General features: G+C 33.8%; 1 protein-coding gene across 1 annotated transcript in view; it reads right to left on the bottom strand.

Moving 5' to 3' along the window:
• LOC128169291 (multiple epidermal growth factor-like domains protein 10) overlaps positions 1–17544 on the bottom strand; it is an 85445-nt gene extending 67901 nt beyond the window's left edge. The window contains exons 1-9 of the mRNA XM_052835447.1: positions 17361–17544; positions 16163–16390; positions 14316–14570; positions 13622–13756; positions 13282–13419; positions 12563–12700; positions 10258–10395; positions 9999–10136; positions 8719–8985 (exon numbers count right to left, since the gene is read on the bottom strand). Of these exons, the coding sequence (XP_052691407.1) occupies positions 8912–8985; positions 9999–10136; positions 10258–10395; positions 12563–12700; positions 13282–13419; positions 13622–13756; positions 14316–14570; positions 16163–16390; positions 17361–17445 (1329 nt within the window). The 5' untranslated portion in view covers positions 17446–17544 and the 3' untranslated portion in view covers positions 8719–8911. The remainder of the gene's footprint in view (positions 1–8718; positions 8986–9998; positions 10137–10257; positions 10396–12562; positions 12701–13281; positions 13420–13621; positions 13757–14315; positions 14571–16162; positions 16391–17360) is intronic.
• Positions 17545–20418: the final 2874 nt, after the last annotated feature.

Genomic DNA, 20418 nt, shown 5'->3' on the forward strand with positions numbered 1-20418 from the left:
TAAGCGGGGCCCTTTGAAATGGTTATCATCTTAATTTTGTCTAGTTTATAGTAATTTTACATAGAAAATATTCACAGAGGTATAATATTGTAAACTAGACATCGGTAAGTTTCTGATATTTGATGATGCTCAAGCACACAGTACGGAAGGTCGACTCTTTGAAAAGTTGCTCATAGTAATGTTTTAAACAAAATGCTACGTAAAAGTTTCTGTTGGTGACCCCGTTAAGGAGTTTAAGGGTTGGCCCCCAAAACACAGTTGTTCAGATATAACTTGAACGGTTAACAATTCTTGAACACTTGTTGAACAAATAATGTTCTAAATCCGTTTAAAAATCGGATGATTGTTTGCGGGATATAAACATTAAACAATTGATTTTTACGGAAATTTTGATTCTGCATTCTAGGTTAATAAATCAAAGTACTGAAAGTACTGTTAGACGGTGGCGCCGTTTGAAAGTGGCATATTACATGTATATAAATTATTGTTATCGAAAATCCACAGCCAGCGTCTCATACATGTACTAGCACAACTGGTCGTGAGTTACTTACATGGATAATTCTGTGGAAATCGTAGTTGTGGTCACAATCCACACTTTACAAATGTTGTGTCTCTTTATCGTCATCTTTTGGGGGAAATCCATAGATTTATCACAGTAGCCTTTGTAGTATAGAAGTTTGTATCTATATGTTTGTATCTATATGTTTGTATCTATATCAGTTGATATTAAAACTCCGTTTTCGGTAATACATGTACTACACAAATGTATTTTGATTGCCCCAGAATGACTCATTAAATATGTGGGTTGCCACCACATATTGAATGAATAAATCAAACCCAAAGCGATTTCATCACAGTACGCCAAACTATTTGATTGTATAAAGAAAGGGAATTTTGGTTTTTTCCCTTTTGACCTTTGGGTTGACCTTGCAAAGGGGAACAACTTTTGAAAAGTGTGGATTTGACTTTTGTGCTTTAAAGATATTGTAGATTTCTCAAAGTAACGAGAACAAATAAAGCTTTAGTATGATAAAATACTTATCAGGTTTTTACTAACTATTTGGGCATACATGTAGTTTGTTTATTGTCCCTCTCGACAGCATTTTCCCTCAATTTCTTCACGGGGAAAAAGTTTCATCATCACACTTACTTGTGGACCATCACACTTGCTTTTGTCCTCATAGTCAGTTATACATTTAGGTGTACAGAAAACGGAATGGTTTGCAAGAACCTGTTTGATAAAACTGGTATTGCTTTTGGAATGCACGTCATCATGAAACAGAAGAGTCAATCAATATTTTACTGTAGTGGATTATTTCCATTTGCTCACAACGAAAGTGAATAAAAATTTGAGAAAAAAAATATCATACAATATTCAGTCGCGGCAGTTTCATTAATCAACGTTTTAATGTACATCTGTCTAATTGTATTTAGCTATAGATTTATTCAAATCATTTAAATTAATTTGGGAAAGTCACATGTATATTTTATCGCTTCTCAGTACACTTTAACACGCATAATTTACTTGCAACATTAAACTTTTTCTAGTAAACTTACAAGAAATATAAATTAATTATTCAAAATTAGTTTTTAAAAACACCAAACAAAATCCAAGTTAAATGCATGTTTTTCTGAACGTACTGCTGTGTATATAAATTTCATTTTATTCTTTGCATGTACTATAGTTTATACAATTGCTCTACGGTCCGCAAATCCCGGCAATATTTCCGGAAAGCTTTAGTTCTGTTGCTCAGCAGAATACCACAGTCATCTATGAAGCACATTTTTTACCTTCATGTTTCATTTTTTATCGCAAATATAGCATGGATGTATACGCTACGGCAGATGTAGCATTTCGTTGAGTGATGACACTTATTTCAATTGCGAGTGGTAACAAACTAGCGCATTTATATAGGCCCGCCTATTTGTAAATGGAAACAAATGTCGAAGAAGGCTCATAATAGAGTTGTACTCGCGAGTCAAAAATTATTTGAGAACAAAAGGGGTGATATTTACGTACATGTGTAAATAATGTTATCTGTTTGCGAAAAAATCTCCCAAAACCAAAGAAAAGGTTGTAGCAGAGACGGGTGCATATGGATTAAAGTCACAGACTGTACTTCGTTATCAAATTGCGTTATTTCAGTGAAGTGTGAAAAATTCGTCAGAAACTGTTAAGTGAACAAACTTATTATATCTTACATTACCGTTCACAATGTACTATAAATGTATATGATCTATTGCATGAGTTGAACCGATTGTTTTTTCTCACAAAAAAGCTAGCGTTTGCTGCAAATTAGAGATACACGAGCTGATACGCCGTGAAATCCATAAGACGTTTTAGAGCATGTCTTTAATCCCTTATTTGCTTACAAAAAATCTGAACTGAAAATCTTTGAAACATCGTAAAATTTTGTTTGTTTATACATGTACATGTAAAATGGCGACTTGATTTGCACGTGAATTTTACAATCCGAGGTCGATCGATTAGCGTGTTTGAGAGAAAGTCAGCAGCAAGTAAAGCGTCAACATCAGTAGTAAATATTGCCTGCTGAATATTGAGGTGCCTGTAATAATATTAATGTTCCTACAGACTGAGTGGGTTACACAATTAGGTAAATCACATGATAGTCCAAAATTAAACATATTTGTATCGTAAATTTCAAGTTTTTTGTTTGTTAAAAGAACACATGAACACTTGTAGAAAAAAAGTGTGCAATTGATCGGTTGAAGTTCAATAAAATGTAATTAATCTAATATTCATTATCAGTATCTGTTGTGAATTCTTTAGAATAAGCTACAAAAAAATAAATATTCTTCCTCAACTAAAATTAATGCGTTGAAAATGAATGAATTTATCGATGAAGCATACTTGCTGAAATATGAAATGGCAAACTTTTTTAAATTGTGTGTGTTTCTGACAATTGTTTACATCATAAAAAAAACAAGAAGCGATTATTGTGAGATGCCTTAGCCAATTATCGCAGTGATATAGTTTATGCAGTCCCGATACAGAGTTTAACGTCACAACTGGCAGTTGGTGCATAAATTATCGATACCGCGTAAGCAGACATGGTGACGGCTCATTTAAAATAAAACACAATTTCATAAATTATTTAAATATATGTACAAAATCATTAGCAGCTATAATGCTTAAAATATCTGAAAAGATTAAAATTAGTTATTATACTGAAATCGACACATAGATAAACATTGCGTGTAACACTGCATACCTAACAGAGTTATCGTTCGTTATCCGCTAGGGTCCCCGTGAGAAATACTCTTCCGGTCAGGACCGTAGCAATAGACCGTGGCTATTTATAGCCACCGTCTAAAAAGATGTTAGTTCAAAGTTAAATTAACTTGTACCTAAAATAATTCGAAAACTGTTAAAGGGGCATGGTCACGATTTTGATCAAATTCTATTTTTCTGTTTTTGTTATTTGCAATGCTTTAGAAATGCAATTCTAATGATCAAATGAAATTTGAGAGTCAGTTTTTAAGTTTTAAGCAAGATACAGAGCTCACAAATCTGTGTCATGTTAACAAGGCTCGTGCCCTGTTTTTTGTTTACATAGGTTCAATATACAAATAAAAAAACTTTTTCAAGCTAATTTTTCTATCTTCTTATTCATTTTAAGCATAAATAAACAGTTCCTAACATTTAACACGTTTATTTTAGGTTTAGAATTGAAATTTTCACTTCAACATTCAAAATGTAAACAAAAGCTTTATTTACATGGCAAAGAATTGTAAGCTCTGTAACTCGCTTAAAACTCAACAAATGACACTCAACTTTTGGTTGCTTATTAAGAATGCCCCACTGAAGCATTGTAAACATTAAAATCGGAAATTTCTTTTTTGACCAAAATCGTGACCATGCTCCTTTAAGTCGTACTTAAACACATTTGAAATTTTGTTTTTAAGTCGCTCTTTAATTCGTTAAGGTTTATGTTAATTCGTACTTAAAATCATTCGGATTTTGTTAAGTACTACCAAGAATAATTCGAATTATTTTTTTTTGATTTTTTTGTACTTGAGATACTTTTGTTACGAGTTTAAGAACTTTGCTTCTTAAAGGTACTTCTAGCTTTACTTTCTACATTAACGGAAGACCCACTCGTTGCTTTGCATTTTGTATAAAACATTACTATGAGCAACTTTTCAAAGAGTCGACCTTCCGTACTGTGTGCTTGAGTATCATCAAATATTTTTAGCTTTGCAACGAGCTTTGCTCTAGTTTTTTTCTGACTCCTTCTCGGCTTTATATCTCAAATTTTTTTCATCCGATTACCATGAAATTTTCAGAGCTTTTGTAAAGTTATCATGTCTCAAAGATGTTAAAGTTTCAGCATTTACGTCAATTCCGTTCAAGTTTGACAGCCATTTTTAATTTTTGAAAAAGTGATTTTGTCCGGAGGATTTCTCCAAAAACTTTAAAGATATCGTTTCGAAATGTTAACTGATGATAGATGTATCAATTCAATGATGTACTGGGGGGCTTAAAATTTTATTCACCGATTTTGCTCAAAACCGGAAGTAGTTCCATTTTTTGTAAATTTTTATTTTTTTGATCAAAATAAGACAATACCACAGTCTTATAGAACTTGCCATGGTGAATTCAAATTTGAAATTCGTTTGAAAATCAGAGGATGCATTACAGAGATATCAGGGTTAAAAAATTGATTTTTCCGGAAATTTTGATTCCGCGTCTTTTGTTTAAAAATTAGCGTAATGTTCAAAGTAAAATTAACTCGTACCAAAAATAATTGTTAAGTCGTACTTGAACACATTCGGTATTTTTTGTTTAGTCGTTCTTGAAAACAGAAAGGTTTATGTTAATTCGTACTTAAAATTATTCGGATTTTGTTAAGGCGTACCAGGAATAATTCAATTTTTTTCATCTTTTTATTTTACTTTCCCTTGTTATTGGTTTAAGAGCTCTGGTTCTTACAGGAACTTCCAGTTTTACTTCCAACATTAACGGGAGACCCACTCGTTGCTTTGCAACGAGCTTTGCTCTAGTTATTATTATTATTCTTTTTTATCTCAACATTTTTCTTAAAACTCAAATATCCCAAATATGCTACAATTGATTTTTATGAAAATTTCACGAAATATACAAAATATCAAGGTCTTTTATCATGTACATTTTTGTTGATGTAATCACTTCAGGTCGGCCGTTATATTCGTTTTTCTTTTTGTAAAAAGTGATCTTGTCCTCCCTTTTTCTCAAAAACGATTAAAGATAAAAATTGAAAGTTTCAGGAATGATAGATTTTTAAATTTCTAGGGCCGATCAGGTAAAACTACGATCGTCCGTCACTTCCAGTCCGCTCAAACAGCATTTTTGGAAAATTGTGTTTTAATTTTTTTTTAAATCAAATAATCTACAATTTTTTCCATCCGAATATTTTTAAACTTATCAAACTTTTAAACGAGCAGGTCGTCCGTCACTTCCGGTCGTTACCGGAAGTGATTCTAATATTTCGATTTTTGGAATTTTAAAGCATATGCGTTTTGTTGACATTTTTGTACTGAATACAAAAGTAAAAACCGTTTTAAAATCGGACAATGCATTGCAGAGATATTGAAGTTTAAAAATGACGTTTCCCGGAAATCTGCATTTCGCAGTGTATGTACCGGAAGACCCACTCGTTGCTCGCAACGAGATCGTGTCTAGTTTTCATTACAATTGACAATGTGGTTTACTGAACAGAATCTAATTAGATAGTAAAAAGTATATTTTCATTTTAATTTTGGTTCATGTTTTGTAATCTAACACCAACAACATTAATATAATATTATTTTTTTAACGAAATAAATGTTAAGATTTTATCAAGAGAGTATTATATGTACTGTAAAGATATTATTCTTTCTTTTAAATGACAATATTATTAGTTGTGGAGTGTCCGCAAACCTTAATAATGACAACATTTTAACTAAAGTAAAACGCGTAAAACTACAAATAGTATGGAACCCCCAGATATAAATAAAATTACTCACTAACCAAAATACACAAGTTAAAACAACAATTAACAGTTTATCTTATTTATTTACAAAAAAAAGAAATAAAATATCTAAACAAAATTCAACATATACTCGACTGATCGGAGCTGATTGTTATGATTACACGGGGCAGTTAAATGGACGGTACTCCCACAGGCCGGTCACAAGTCTATAGCCATTTTACAGACAACACACATCGCATGGTGAAACTGTTCTTTGTCAGATTCGTATTCGACAATTGCAAATTACAGAGATTCTCCAGGAAAATCCTCCCCTCCAATTCTCCGGCGACTCTTTTTTCGCAGGCGATACTTTCCAAACTGCCACTAGCAAGCTCTGATGTTATATCACAAACAAAGTAGCCTATTGTCATATGAACACACAAAATAGCTGATTTTATATGTACCTAGCCTCACAATGTTAATAATTCAATTCAAAACTACCGGTGAGAATATTCACAGCTTTCTAAAACATATTTTGATAAGAATAAAACTTTCATATAATTTCTCAAAAAATAGTTCATACATTTTTATTTAAACTCAAATGAAATAGACAAATGAAAACTTGAAAAAATAATATAACACAAACTGAACTGATTTTTAAAAAGCATAATTGTAGTAAAATATTATATCTGCATTCACTGCTTTTAATAAATAATACAGATAATGTTAACAACAACGATATTAAGGCCTTGCCGCACCAAGCTGCCGTCCCCCAGTGTGTTCACGGCGTTGTAAAATTAATGGAATCGCCGTAGGATCGCAAACCAAATTCAGAAAAAAAATATATGAAACTTTTAAACATGAGGATGTCACGGCTTCCTGACGGCGACGGAGGCGGTTCTACAGAGCTCCCGTGACGTGTTACTGCGTTTCCACAGAATTCTACTTCACGGTTGACTTCGCTCTCACTGGGTATCCGCCGAGCGGTCTTTACACTTAACAACTTGTAAATGACTGATAAGAATATGACTTTGTTTTGATAAAATAAGGTATACTTTAAATTGAAACGTAACTAACTTCTTAATAATTTGCGACAGATAATAATTCTATTTGACAGGCCAACAAAAAAATCGTTATAAGTTGTTAGAGAGCATGTGAAAACATCAGAACAAAACGGCATGATTTCGATCTACGTCCTCAAATAGGTCCTGTAATATTCATAAATGCTCCTTTTTACATAGTCATCTATATCAAGTTTGAGAATACTACATCGCTTGCTATTGTACAACAGCCATTTTTTAAATTTTTGTCGTCTGGTTGACATTGCACTAGCGCAATTGCAAGTGCGGTATAAACGCAGATGAAACGTCAAGAGAGCGCGATGAATGAGGCAACAACTCTTTGGGGTCGCCGAGTGAACGTAGCGAAGTGAAAAACAACTCGTTCTTACGCTGTGGACGCGCAGCAATAGCGCGGTGGAGACACAGTGACATCACAAATGACTCCTAGGGTCTACATACAAGCACCGTCGACTGATCATTGCGTCTACACTGCGATTGGTTGCGTTCCTTAAGCGCCAACGGAGCAATTGTGGCGGGGTTGGAGACCTTACGGCGTTGTGACGGCGACCCCACATCCGTTTTTAATGCGTGTTTATCAAAACGCAGATCTACGGCGGTTATTTTGTTCATGTTAAAAATGCGTGCCGTCGCATGGCGTTCTATAATGTTCTAGGCGACCACACCGCGACAAATGAAGATGCCGTTGCGTTGTTACGGCGCTGAAGGAGACCCCACTGCATGCAATTTGGTGTTTTGTATTATTTAGGGACGCATCGGGATCGCCATGAAGACGCAGCTCTGGTGTGACAGGGGTTTTAATAAAGTGTTTTATATACAGATAAACACTATTTTGTACAATCATTCATTGAATTCATTGAAATACGACGATGTCATAAAATTGGGAAGACTGCAAATGTTATTGATGCTATGTCGTTTTCAAAGATTATTTACAGCTAATCTTAAACTAATCGTGATGAAAGAAATACAATGTAATATCTACATCGATTAAGAAATATTCGTTATTGCACAACCATAGATTTTTTGGTAATTGCTTTAAAAACTGCTACAGTTCACAGTTCAGTAGTTGTGTCCAGATAAAGGCATGAGTTCTTTGAGTACAAGAAGGATTCCTAAATGAAAGGTAACAGTAAAAACGTAAATAAAAAACAACAAGAAAAAAAAAGAAGAGCATAAAATAATAAAAAAGAACTTTGGTCATAAAAATATGTTTACCTGCAAATGATTGGGGTGCACCTGTCGGCGGTTAATACACTTAGCAGTCAGTTCTCTATTCCATGTGACATTTCGAGAATGCCATCCCGTTATTATTTGACACGACCATGTGTTAAGTTCTATTTGATTTTAGAGAATATAAAAAAGAAACAAATAAAAAAAAACAACAAACAAACAAAAACAAAAAAGTACCACTTATATGTCATCAGTAGCAGAAAAAAATCAAATTAATGAAAGAAATAGTGTGTTAATCATGAAATGCATAAAATACCAAACCACAAACACCCGTTGTTGTTCAAAAAGAACAAGCTGCATCCCTCCTTTTGTATGGTTTTGGTTTTGTTAATGTCCACTTTTTGTATACTCCAAGTCTTCGAACTTTACTTCTTTCTTGCATTCCTTTTTTTATTTAAAAAGAAAGAGTTAGATACCTAAAATCCAAGAAACACTTAAGACACAGAGCTCTCACTCACTCATTTGCCCTCTCCATACCCCGGTAAATGCATTTGGCCTTGCAACAGAAGACGCCCCGTATGATGATCGATGGCGACAACAAAATTTTACAAAATAATAGTACACAAAGTTTACATGTCGTACAATATGTAGCAAATCGGATATGTTCACTTTTCACACCATATTTTGTCTTTTACACGACATTTGACCCTATTAGCAGTTCTCTCCCCTCATGTCATATTCCTGTTCTGACAAGTAGTTGACATCTCCCCCTTCCGATCCTATTCCTGTTTTGACTAATAGTTGAATTGTAAAATATACTTAACTTTAGAGACGAAAAAACCCATGTCAAACAAATAGAATTAAAAGTGTCATAATACATTTACAAAGTTTCAAAACAAACTTACATTTAGGTTATAACTCATTAACATTGGATGACTTACCAACAATTTTATTTCATTTATATTAAAGAAACAACTTGAAAGTATAAACAGACTTAAACGTGTTGGTTTGTTTTAACATGTATTAGAACAGCCGGATTTGAGAAAAATTCACAAAATTACAATTTCAATAAATGGCAACACGATATGATATAGATTCCATAAGCAAAGTTACTACTTACCCTGGTACACCGAGTGCATTATTCCACGTTTTTCAGAAGCCGAATTTTTTTAAACACCAACGCGATGACCGGGTTGTATTTCACATATATACAATTTTTATATAACGATCATATTTAATACTTATTTTTAGAGCAAAAATATTATATAAAAATATAGAATGAAATTATAGGTGTGTAATTTTAAGAGAAAAACTGAAAAACACCACATATTCATACTTACTTGCGTTGCCATTTCTTCTCTGTTCAGAAATTAACTATGGCGATTGTATATCTATTTTTACGCAAATTAAGTTTGTGATTTTCTTAAAGAAACATATATGCTTTACTGTTATTTTGGCTGTGTTTGTTGTCTTAAAAAATTCTTTTCTTAGTTTACAAGAAAAATGTAAACACTAACCTATGAACAAATTGTTGGCGTCCGATGTACCCACATTAGTACAACTTGGTACACATTAAATGATCAATGTAGTCATTCGTTGGCACATTTTATAATATATATAGGTTATTGTTACTTTGAGGTAAACTTGAAAATATATGATTCATAAGCCAAACGTCATATTTCAAAATAAATGTCTTATGTAATGTTTTGAATACTATTTCGATAATTAATAATCAATTATTAAATCTCCGATTACCATACCATGAATAAAAAAAAAAAAAAGAAAAAAGAATATGTACTTTTTTGACAGAAGTATCCTATCCAGCCAGGACGGCAGCCATAATCACATGAACCACTGACATCGTTACAGCCATCACAGGTGTAACTGTTGATACAAGTCTCAGAACAGTCTTGTCCAAAATATCCAACGGGGCAAACTGAAATGATTCAAATGTGTTATATAATTAGTATTAATCCCTAGACAATCTACTTACATGTGAAATACATGTATTATATATATTTTTTTTTGTGCTATATATTTAATACAAATCTACACACGAGTTTTACACAAGTCTCCTTGATAATCAGCACCACACCCTGTCAAACACGTCCCATTAATATTGGAACAATGGTCTACGTTACGACAATGTCCACATGTTTCATTGCATTCAGAACCATACGACCCTCTGTTACATGCTGCAAATAAAATATTCAATCTAACAAGGTTTAGGTGTTAAAAAATGCTATTCAATTTAAATGTTTTAAACTTATTTTACATGATCATCTAGACAGCAGATTGTTTGCTTTCCAAACATAGTAAAAACCACAAGCGTCTTCTGCATTAGTTTGACAAAACAGCAGTAATATGTATTCAAACAAGAGGCCAATTGGCCTTAACGGTCACCTGAGTAGCATATATCCAATACACAAACTTGTCATGGAGTCTCATATCTGCATCTAATTAATTAGATTTCATACTGGAGTAGAAAAATTATAAATTTGTAATGACAACCACATATAATTCAAAAAGAACTGTGAAACCTATAATTTTGGTGAAAAACTAAAAGATCTGGTCTACAAAATAATGAATTTAGTTTTCCTTTCAGGTGTGTGGGAGTAAAGAAGATAATTTTTTAACGTTATATGCATTAGCATCTATACATCCATTTTGGCCCTGCCCTAGAGTCAAAACCCATACCCCAGGGGACATGAAAATTAAAATTTCAGTAGAGGACATCCTGGTAAACATAATTATTAGTCGGTTTTTTTATACAGATGTGTGAGAATAGAGAAGAAGATTTTTAAACATTATATGCATTAACACTTAATTGCCATATTGCCCCCCCCCCCCTCATGTCCTGAACCCCTGACCCAGGGGCCATGAATTTCACAATTTAGGTAAAGGAGATTGTGGATATCATAACCATGTATTCAGTTTTTTGCCCACATGTGTGGGAGTAGAGAAGAAGATTTTTAAAGATTTAAATCATTTTTACTATATGGCCATATTGGCCCCACCCTAGAGCATGAACACCTAACAAAGGGGTCATGAATTTCACAATTTTAGTAGAGAGCCTCATGGACATCATAATCATGCATTTAGTTTTTAACAAATATATATGGGAGTAGAGAAGAAGATTTTCTAAGATTTAATACATTTTTACTATTTGGCCATATCGGCCCCACCCTAGAGCCTGAACCCCTGACCGAGGGGTCATGAATTTCACAATTAAAGTAGAGGGCTTCATGGACATCATAACCATGCATTTAGTTTTTAACAAATATATATGGGAGTAGAGAAGAAGATTTTCTAAGATTTAATACATTTTTACAATTTGGCCATATTGGCCCCATCCTAGAGCCTGAACCCCTGACCCAGGGGTCATGAATTTCACAATTTAAGTAGAGGGCTTAATGGACATCATAATCATGCATTTAGTATTTAACAAATATATATGAGAGTAGAGAAGAAGATTTTCTAAGATTTAATACATTTTTACTACATGGCCATATTGGCCCCACCCTAAAGCCTGAACCCCTGACCGACGGGTCATGAATTTCACAATTTAGGTTGAGGGCTTCATGGACATCATTATCATGCATTTAGTTTTTAACAAATATATATGATAGTAGAGAAGAAGATTTTCTAAGATTTAATACATTTTTACTATTTGGCCATATCGGCCCCACCCTAGAGCCTGAACACCTGACCCAGGGGTCATGAATTTCACAATTAAGGTAGAGGGCTTCATGGACATCATAACCATGCATTTAGTTTTTAACAAATATATATGGGAGTAGAGAAGAAGATTTTCTAAGATTTAATACATTTTTACTATATGGCCATATTGGCCCCACCCTAGAGCCAGAACCCCTGACCCAGGGGCCATAAATTTCACAATTTTGGTAGAGGGCCTCATGGACATCATAACCATGCATTCAGTTTTTTCCTCACTTGTGTGGAAGTAGAGAAGAAGATTTTTGAAAATTTGGCTTTTTTTTGCATATTTGGCCCCGCCCGTGGCACCCCAGGGGTGGTAGAGCCATAAATTTCACAATTTAGATTCTTCTTACCATAGAGATGCTTCACACCAAAAATGGTAACGATTGGCCTGGTAGTTTTCAAGAAGAAGTTAAAAATGTAAAATTGTTAACGCACGACGCACAACGCACGACGCACAACGCACGACGACAGACGAAGACCAATTGCAATAGGTCACCTGAGTGACTCATGTGACCTAAAAACTTATAGTGTAAATCTAAAAATCAGATTACACGGTAACATTGATACCATTATTATGATAAAGAAATGATAGCTATATTTTTGTTTATTCAAATGTATATCATACGACAACACACTTACATGTTTTACACAAGTCTCCCTGATAACCAGGGTCACATCCCGTCAGACACAATCCATTGATGTTGACACACTGGTTTTTGTCACGACAATGTCCACATGTTTCTCTGCAGTCATAGCCATACGATCCTCGGTCACATGCTATAAATTTAACTCAGTTTAATGTATTAATACAGTTTTCTAATGTGAAGTTAAAAGAATTTTTTGAAACTTATAAACATACCATTTTATACAACTTCGTGTGGTTAATTTATTAGAACGATAATCTCATCCAAATAGCTAGTACATGTCAAATTGACAGAATCATTTAATTAATTAATTTTTTAAAATTAATGCACCCGGTCCCTTTTTCTAGACACAAAAAAATAATTGCATGAAATGGAAATAAACAAAACAAAAGCTATCACTTTAGCTTTAACTATTAAAAGAACTCTACAAAAACAGCTGGTATGTTATGCACAGTTTTCTTTGAAAAGTTTTGAAAGGTGTAGGTCGTGAGTTTAATAGCTCTATGTAAATAAATCGACATGATAATTATAATGTGATTTCAATATCATTCTGACATGAAAAGCACTTAATATCAGTATGATATGTGCAGAGATCGCCTATGAAGTTGACAATAGTGCATCTTATGTGCAGTTCCTGCTACGCTCTCCTTATCAATCTACTACTCCTTAAAACACATTTGTTTACCTAATGTGTTGATCTATCTTCATACTTACCAGTTTTACACAAGTCTCCTTTAAAACCAGCATCACACCCAATTAAGCAAGTCCCATTGTTGATGGAGCACTGGTTTATATCACGGCATTGTCCACATGTTTCTTTGCAGCCAGCACCATATGTTCCTTCTTCACAAGCTATCAATACAAACCAATTTCATATTGAACATAATCAACCTGACCTTTTTTTTTATTTTACAAATTTACTGTATTCTAGCCTACACTGTAAAAACAAACACAAAGATTTATAATATGATATAATTATGTTCATTAGTATGGTACTGTAGTTATACAACATCTTAATCCATTTTTCCGTAGAATTTCAGATCTGTAGTCTTACTTATTTCACATCGGTGACCTTTGTATCCAAGTTTACAGCCCTGACAGGTGCCCGTCTCTATGTGACAGGACTGACAGTTGACGTCTGGACAGGGAACGGAACAGTTGGACCCAAAATATCCGGTAGCAGGACATCCTTCAATTTATGCAATGGTACTGACTTAGTTATACTTCTAAAAAGTTCTTAATTACTTCATGAGTAGAATGGCATACTTTGCTTATGCATAACTAGGCATGTCTTTCATCATGGTAATTTAATAATGCATATGCATCGAGTACTAATTATCTATGTTGATATGGTTCATGTTAAACTTTTATGTAGCAATGAGTGAGGACACTATTGGGGAAAACACAATCATCATATGTAAATTGCATCATTGTCAAATTTATCTACAATTAAATCAAATTGTTTGAAATAATGGTAATTGTAGCATGAAAATTAACATGCTTATATCGATCAAAAACACAGCATACAAGTCACATACTAAAGTTAGTCAATTTAAAAGATGTTGGCAGAACCACGGTACCGTGTACTATGTTTTAATTACACATATTGAATCGAAGATAAAGTACACCCACCCTCCACTTCACAGAGGTATATACACCAGTCACATACTAAAGTTAAGATCAATATTAAAGATGTTGTATACTATGTTTTAATTGCACATATTGAATTGAAGATAAGGTACACTCACCATACACCTCCACTTCACAGAGGGCAGTCTCAACAATGTCAGAGTAATAGTCAGGGTAGGTAAATCCTGGTAGTCTCTCGTTGTAGTAGATGACGTACTGTCCGTGTACAGGACAGGTGGTGGTGAAGACAGCAGGTATGGTGTCTACTGTAAAGTTGTCGTCCTTGTAACACAGTGTTCCCTGTAGTCTGTCTGTTGTATTGGAGACGTACACAGAGAATCCAAGGAAATACTTAGTGTAGCCATTAGAAGGACCTGTATCGTAATAAAAAATAATAATATGAAGGCCATAAGTAGTAAGCAGTTAGTTAGATAAAAAATAGAACCGATAAATGATTCTCAACATGTAATGGTCAACAAATATATATGGTTGACACTAAATGTATTAACGCACAAATGAAGCGGGCATGTAGACATAATTCATGTCAAATAAATAGTGGTGATGTCAGTACATAGTAGATAACAATGTTTTACAACAGTGTATATCTATGTAGATAAGTTTTATGTTAAAGGGCCAACAATGAAACATAAATAAACCGTATATACAAACAAAAAAGTTTCGTTAGTGTATTCATGCCAATAATACAAAAGTTCACTTGCTGCCCCTACATCCTATATACTGTAGAAGGGATTCACCTGATAGTTCTGTCTAGTTGAAAAGTGTGCTGTCGCCTAAACTTACGGCAGCGTTAGTGAATGCCTGAACGTTTGCAAGTGTGTGAGGGGGGGGGGGGGGGGGGGTGACAGAGTTCCTTTCACCTGTGTTGAGTTCTCGTCAGATCCTGGTTATGGTGTGGACAGACACAATCTCTATCTTGTTTTACAGGGCATGAAGGATTCTCGATAAATGAAACTTCAACTAAAGGTTTCTTTCTCGTGCCACCACCGACCACGGCGCTTGGCCTAATGTAATGACAAACAGTTATGATTTGTCTCTGGATCTTTAATTTATTTAATACCATAAATATTATTTTGAAAATCTCAAATCTGTTCACTCTTTTAAACCTCTACTGTAGAAGGGATTCACCTGATAGTTCTGTCTAGTTGAAAAGTTTGCTGTCGCCTAAACTTATGGTAGCGTTAGTGAATGCCTGAACGTTTGCAAGTGTGTGAGCGGACGGGGGGGGGGGGGGGGGTGACAGAGTTCCTTTCACCTGTGTTGACACAGTTCGTGTTGAGTTGTCGTCAGATCCTGGTTAAGGAGTGGGCAGACACAGTATCTATCTTTTTTTCAGGGCATTAAGGATTCACGATTAAAAAAAATCACATCTCAAAATAAAACGCATATTTCAACTAAAGGTTTCCTTATCGTGCCAACACCGACCGCGACGCTTGGCTTTATGTAATGACACACAGTCACGATTTGTCTCTGGAGCTTTCATTTATTTAATACTTTGTGCAACCATACATTTTATAATGTTAATCTCAGATATGTTCACTCTTTTAATAGAAATAAGCAATATTACAAAGTTTCTGTAATAAACGTTGTTATTAAACGCCTTATTCATAACTGTTTTGTTATTTAAATTTTGTTCACCAGTTGATAGGGGTTTAACTTCACATACATTTTTTGCAAAAAAATTCTTGCACGGAACAAAACACTGATAAACTTGTTACTTTGTTTTGTATTCTGAAAAAAAAAATCGGAAATAGTTCCCTACTCAGTCTCATTATAAATAAAATCAACGGAATTTATGTTTACATGAGATGATCGAAAAAAATGTGACTATATCCCATTGATATATTATACCTGCCCCATAAACAGTTTCATAACAAATAATACCAACAACGGAATTTACGTTTAACAGAACCTTATCAATAACGATAATCAGTAAATGTGACTATACCCAATGGTTGATTGTTCGTCTCGAAGTAGATGGTGATGTGGTGGATGCTGTGGATGGTGGTCAGGTTGACCCACCAGGTGGCGGTTTGTCCGTACTGTGATAAAGCACATTGACCTCCACCACTACTCAGGTCTGATTTATGTCCATCTACAGCGTTACTGGCGTCCCAGTTGTCGTCATCTGGATCAGGGTACTGTAAGTATGCTGGTTTGTTGAGGGCGACATTAACTGTGAAGATAAACACACATGTTCTAACAACATTACTATTGTGATGATGTTAACTCGTGGTTCTATTAGTTTATAAAACATGTATGCATGTATTGAACATTCAAATGCAGTTGTTAAAACGATTTGAAAGTATAAATTTTCTGTAGCAAAACCTTTAAATATATAAAAATCAAATGTAGTTCAATCGATAAACGAACCTTAGTAACTAATGTTATAAAATTTCATTTCTAATAGAATTTTAATATACAAATAATACGAATATAAATTTAATCTCTAATACAATAACATTGAAGTTGAAAAAATGAATATATTAATGCTACATGAGTTTGATTTAATGTAAATTGTGTATACTGTGTATATATCTATATTTTATACAATGAACTATTAGTGTCTTAAGATTAACCCCCCCCCCCCCCCCCGCCCCGGAAGACAAGTGTACTATCGATCTCATACATGAAATGAAATGCATTCGATAAACGCTTTAAACATATATTTTTTTCTAGTAAGTCTGTATATAATTCAAATGAAGTACAATCAGGGAAAGTACTTGCACATAAAATATAAAAGTTGCAGCATTAAGTCATGAATCATGGTAGGTGCCAGCACGATAAAGAACCCTTACTTGTCATTGTTCCTAACTACCGAACCATTGACCTTTTCCCGACATCAAGTTACATTAGAAACTTGATATTTCCTTTTTCAATATATTTTTTTGAAGTACGTTAAGTATATAGCCTTTAAAATATTTGTAGTTAATATGTTAATGCTCTTTGAGTGTGGAGATTGGTTTTATAATGTAGTATTGCTACTGTTATTTTAACAATAATTTCTGGGAAATTCAATAAAATGCCCTTATTTTTTTTTTTACATTTTATTACTAATGGTTTGATTCAGTCCTTGTAAAGTATCCCAAACCAACCTCATTTGGAAAATATCATGATTTTTAGAAATGTACTTAAAGTAGACTCACCGTACGCCTGGGATACTGTCAGCAGACATAACCACACAGCGAGGACATCGTGGGGATACACAGAGTTTCCGGACAGGGACATCATAATGTTGTCAATCAGGTCAAACTATATAACTCTATGAGTATAGATGTGTATGCCTAACAGATATAACAAAGCAAATGTAACGTATTCATTCGACTGAGAAGACAGATGTAGACAGGCTGTATATGTATTTGCTTAGAAGTTTAAGTAGAAGAGGGGTGTGTGTGTGGCGTAGTGAAGGCGGAGACTCAATGATCACGTGACGAGAAAGTAAAACAAGAAATATTAAGAGCTTAGCGCGATGTTCAATGACTAGCTGTCGATCATTATTACAACAGAGATAATGTTAAAGCAAACGAATTGAATATCATATTTTGATATAATACACACATGGTTGATGAAGTCGAGTTATTGCACACGTACGTTACTCGGTCTATGGCTGAGTAAGTACTATGTTAACATGGCTGAATTAATACTTTACATGTGCGGATCAAGATTTGTCCAGGGGAGAGGGATCCGATGCATATATGTGTTATTTTTATAATGTAATTTAAAGAAAGTTGAATTTAACAGGAAGGGGGGGGGGGGTCCGCACTTCTCTACCCCCCCCCCCCCTCTCTTCTAGATCCGCGCATGCCTTATAAAGTAAACACAACTTTGTCTGTTAAAATTCATAATGAACGATATCTTGAGCATATTGAGTTGTATACGGAAATGGATTCATAACTGCATATATTAACCCTTTCGCTGCCACGTCAAAAAAGATGTTATTACGCTTCAGTGCCAAGCATGACGTTATCAGATTCATGTTTTGACGTAAAAATCTGACACAACGCGCCGTACTATTTTTTTAGCTTTGCGGGATGCAGTTTTGTGGCTAATTGATAATTTCTAATGTTATTATCGAAAACAATGGCTTTTTATCTTTTTCTCTTTCATTTCAAATAAGACGTTACGCCATTCTTTTTTTTTCTCTCTCTTTTTTTGCGTCGCCAAATGAAAAAGAAATGTAGAAAAATATGAATTACTTCATTAATGATGCATGTTCCCAAGCTTTAACAAATACGTGCAGTTTTTAAAATGATCACTTTCTTATCCTGTCAATCCTTTATTATGATCCACGCATACATGTTAATTTTTTTAATCATTGAAATTGTAATTAGTTCTATAAGATCTAACGCATATATCTCTTATTTCTAAGTTTTTTTATATATATATATATATATATATATATATATATATATATATATATATATATATATTATTATTATTATTATTATTACTTATTAGGTAAGTTACTGACTCACTACGGAAATATATTGGGTTGATCAATCTCATAGATGGTGAGGCGAAGCCGAGCCGTCTATGAGATTGATCAACCCAATATATTTCCGTAGTGAGTCAGTAACTAACCTAATAAGTGTTTTGTTTTCCCGAGGACTATTAAGTGACATATTTATTCACAAATAGCGATGATCATGGCACAGCCATGTACAGGATACCTAACATCTCGTCCAATTTAACTCTTTTAAACTCTTCAAAATTTTCAATCTCACCTTTCAAATACTCTTTAAAAATCTTTGCTTCACCCATGTTTACTTACAATGTTTTGTTGCTATTCTTTTTAAATGTTTTCTCCCTTTTCTCTGCGGAGAACTCTTTTAAACTCTTCAAAATTTTCAATCTCACCTTTCAAATACTCTTTAAAAATCTTTGCTTCACCCATGTTTACTTACAATGTTTTGTTGCTATTCTTTTTAAATGTTTTCTCCCTTTTCTCTGCGGAGATTTGAGCAAATTTCGACGCTGCCATTTTGTTCTGCTCCAGACAAAACAATGTGACGTCAATATTCTAAGGGCAACTATTCTAATTTTAAAAATTTCAAAGGGCAACTACTCCAAATACTTAAAGAACTTACGGCATGCGGTTTATGTATTAAATACTATGAAATGTCGAAATGAGTAAACGAAGCGTTGACCAATGACGGCCATATTGCCTAATATTAATTCTCACAGAACAAATATAGAGATATATGAGGCAATCACGTGCTATGTTTAAACCAATGAAAATGTGACATTTCAGTCCAAGGGAAAACAAATATATATATGAGACATAAATTTCAGAATAAAAAATCTTATTCCTGAGAGAGAGAGAGAGAGAAAGAGAGAGAGAGAGAGAGTTTAAGTAGGTTGACTTAAAAAAATCTTAAATTATCGGATTTCTTTTTTGCTAACCTTATGACATGCAATGCAAACTTAATCATGTTTTTCACACCAGAGTTTCCCTCAAAGCGTGAAAAATGGAACTAAAAATCTTCAGTTGATGGGGCGGGATTATTAAATAGTTATGACGAAAGTATATGGTCTAAATAGCAATAACTTTTTCTCCCGAATAATGTGGACATTTTTTTTTAAAACATCTTCATTCGGTCTCGCACAGTATGGGATTTACTGACCATGTACAAACCATATTAGATCAACAGTAAACTATATGTGTAATTAAGCAAAACACCAAATGTTTTAAAGCGAGTTTATATAACATTGTCATCAATACGATATATTTGTAACAATCATTGTCGTCAATAGCGGATAGTTTTCAAAAACTAATTAATTAGTATAACGCAAATATGTTAGTGTTCAAGAGGCGGGTATTGCTGGCTGCAGCTGTAAAGGTTTATCATGATGCATTTTAAAGCAATATATGAGCTGTATTTTTTAGAATTTTATTTTTCTGCAAAAATACTAGCATGATTAGTCTGCATGTAACTTAAACCCTTATGATAAAAATAATTTGAAAGAATCACTAATTTCGTCAGAAGAAAGATTTTTCTACGAAGGATTATACCGCGGATCAATTTTTGTACAGGACGACAATAATTCAAATTTGCTTCAATTGAGGCTTCTTTACGGCTTTCCAAAAAAGATATGGCTAACAAAACTTTAAAAAGCATGATATTTTTGTCAATTTAGTAGAAAATAACACTTTCGTAAAAAAAAATTTTCAGCATGAAAATCGCAGCTCATATTGCTTTAAGA

The sequence above is a fragment of the Crassostrea angulata genome, unplaced genomic scaffold, assembly GCF_025612915.1.
Source record: "Crassostrea angulata isolate pt1a10 unplaced genomic scaffold, ASM2561291v2 HiC_scaffold_114, whole genome shotgun sequence".
Taxonomy (NCBI): Eukaryota; Metazoa; Mollusca; class Bivalvia; order Ostreida; family Ostreidae; genus Magallana; species Magallana angulata.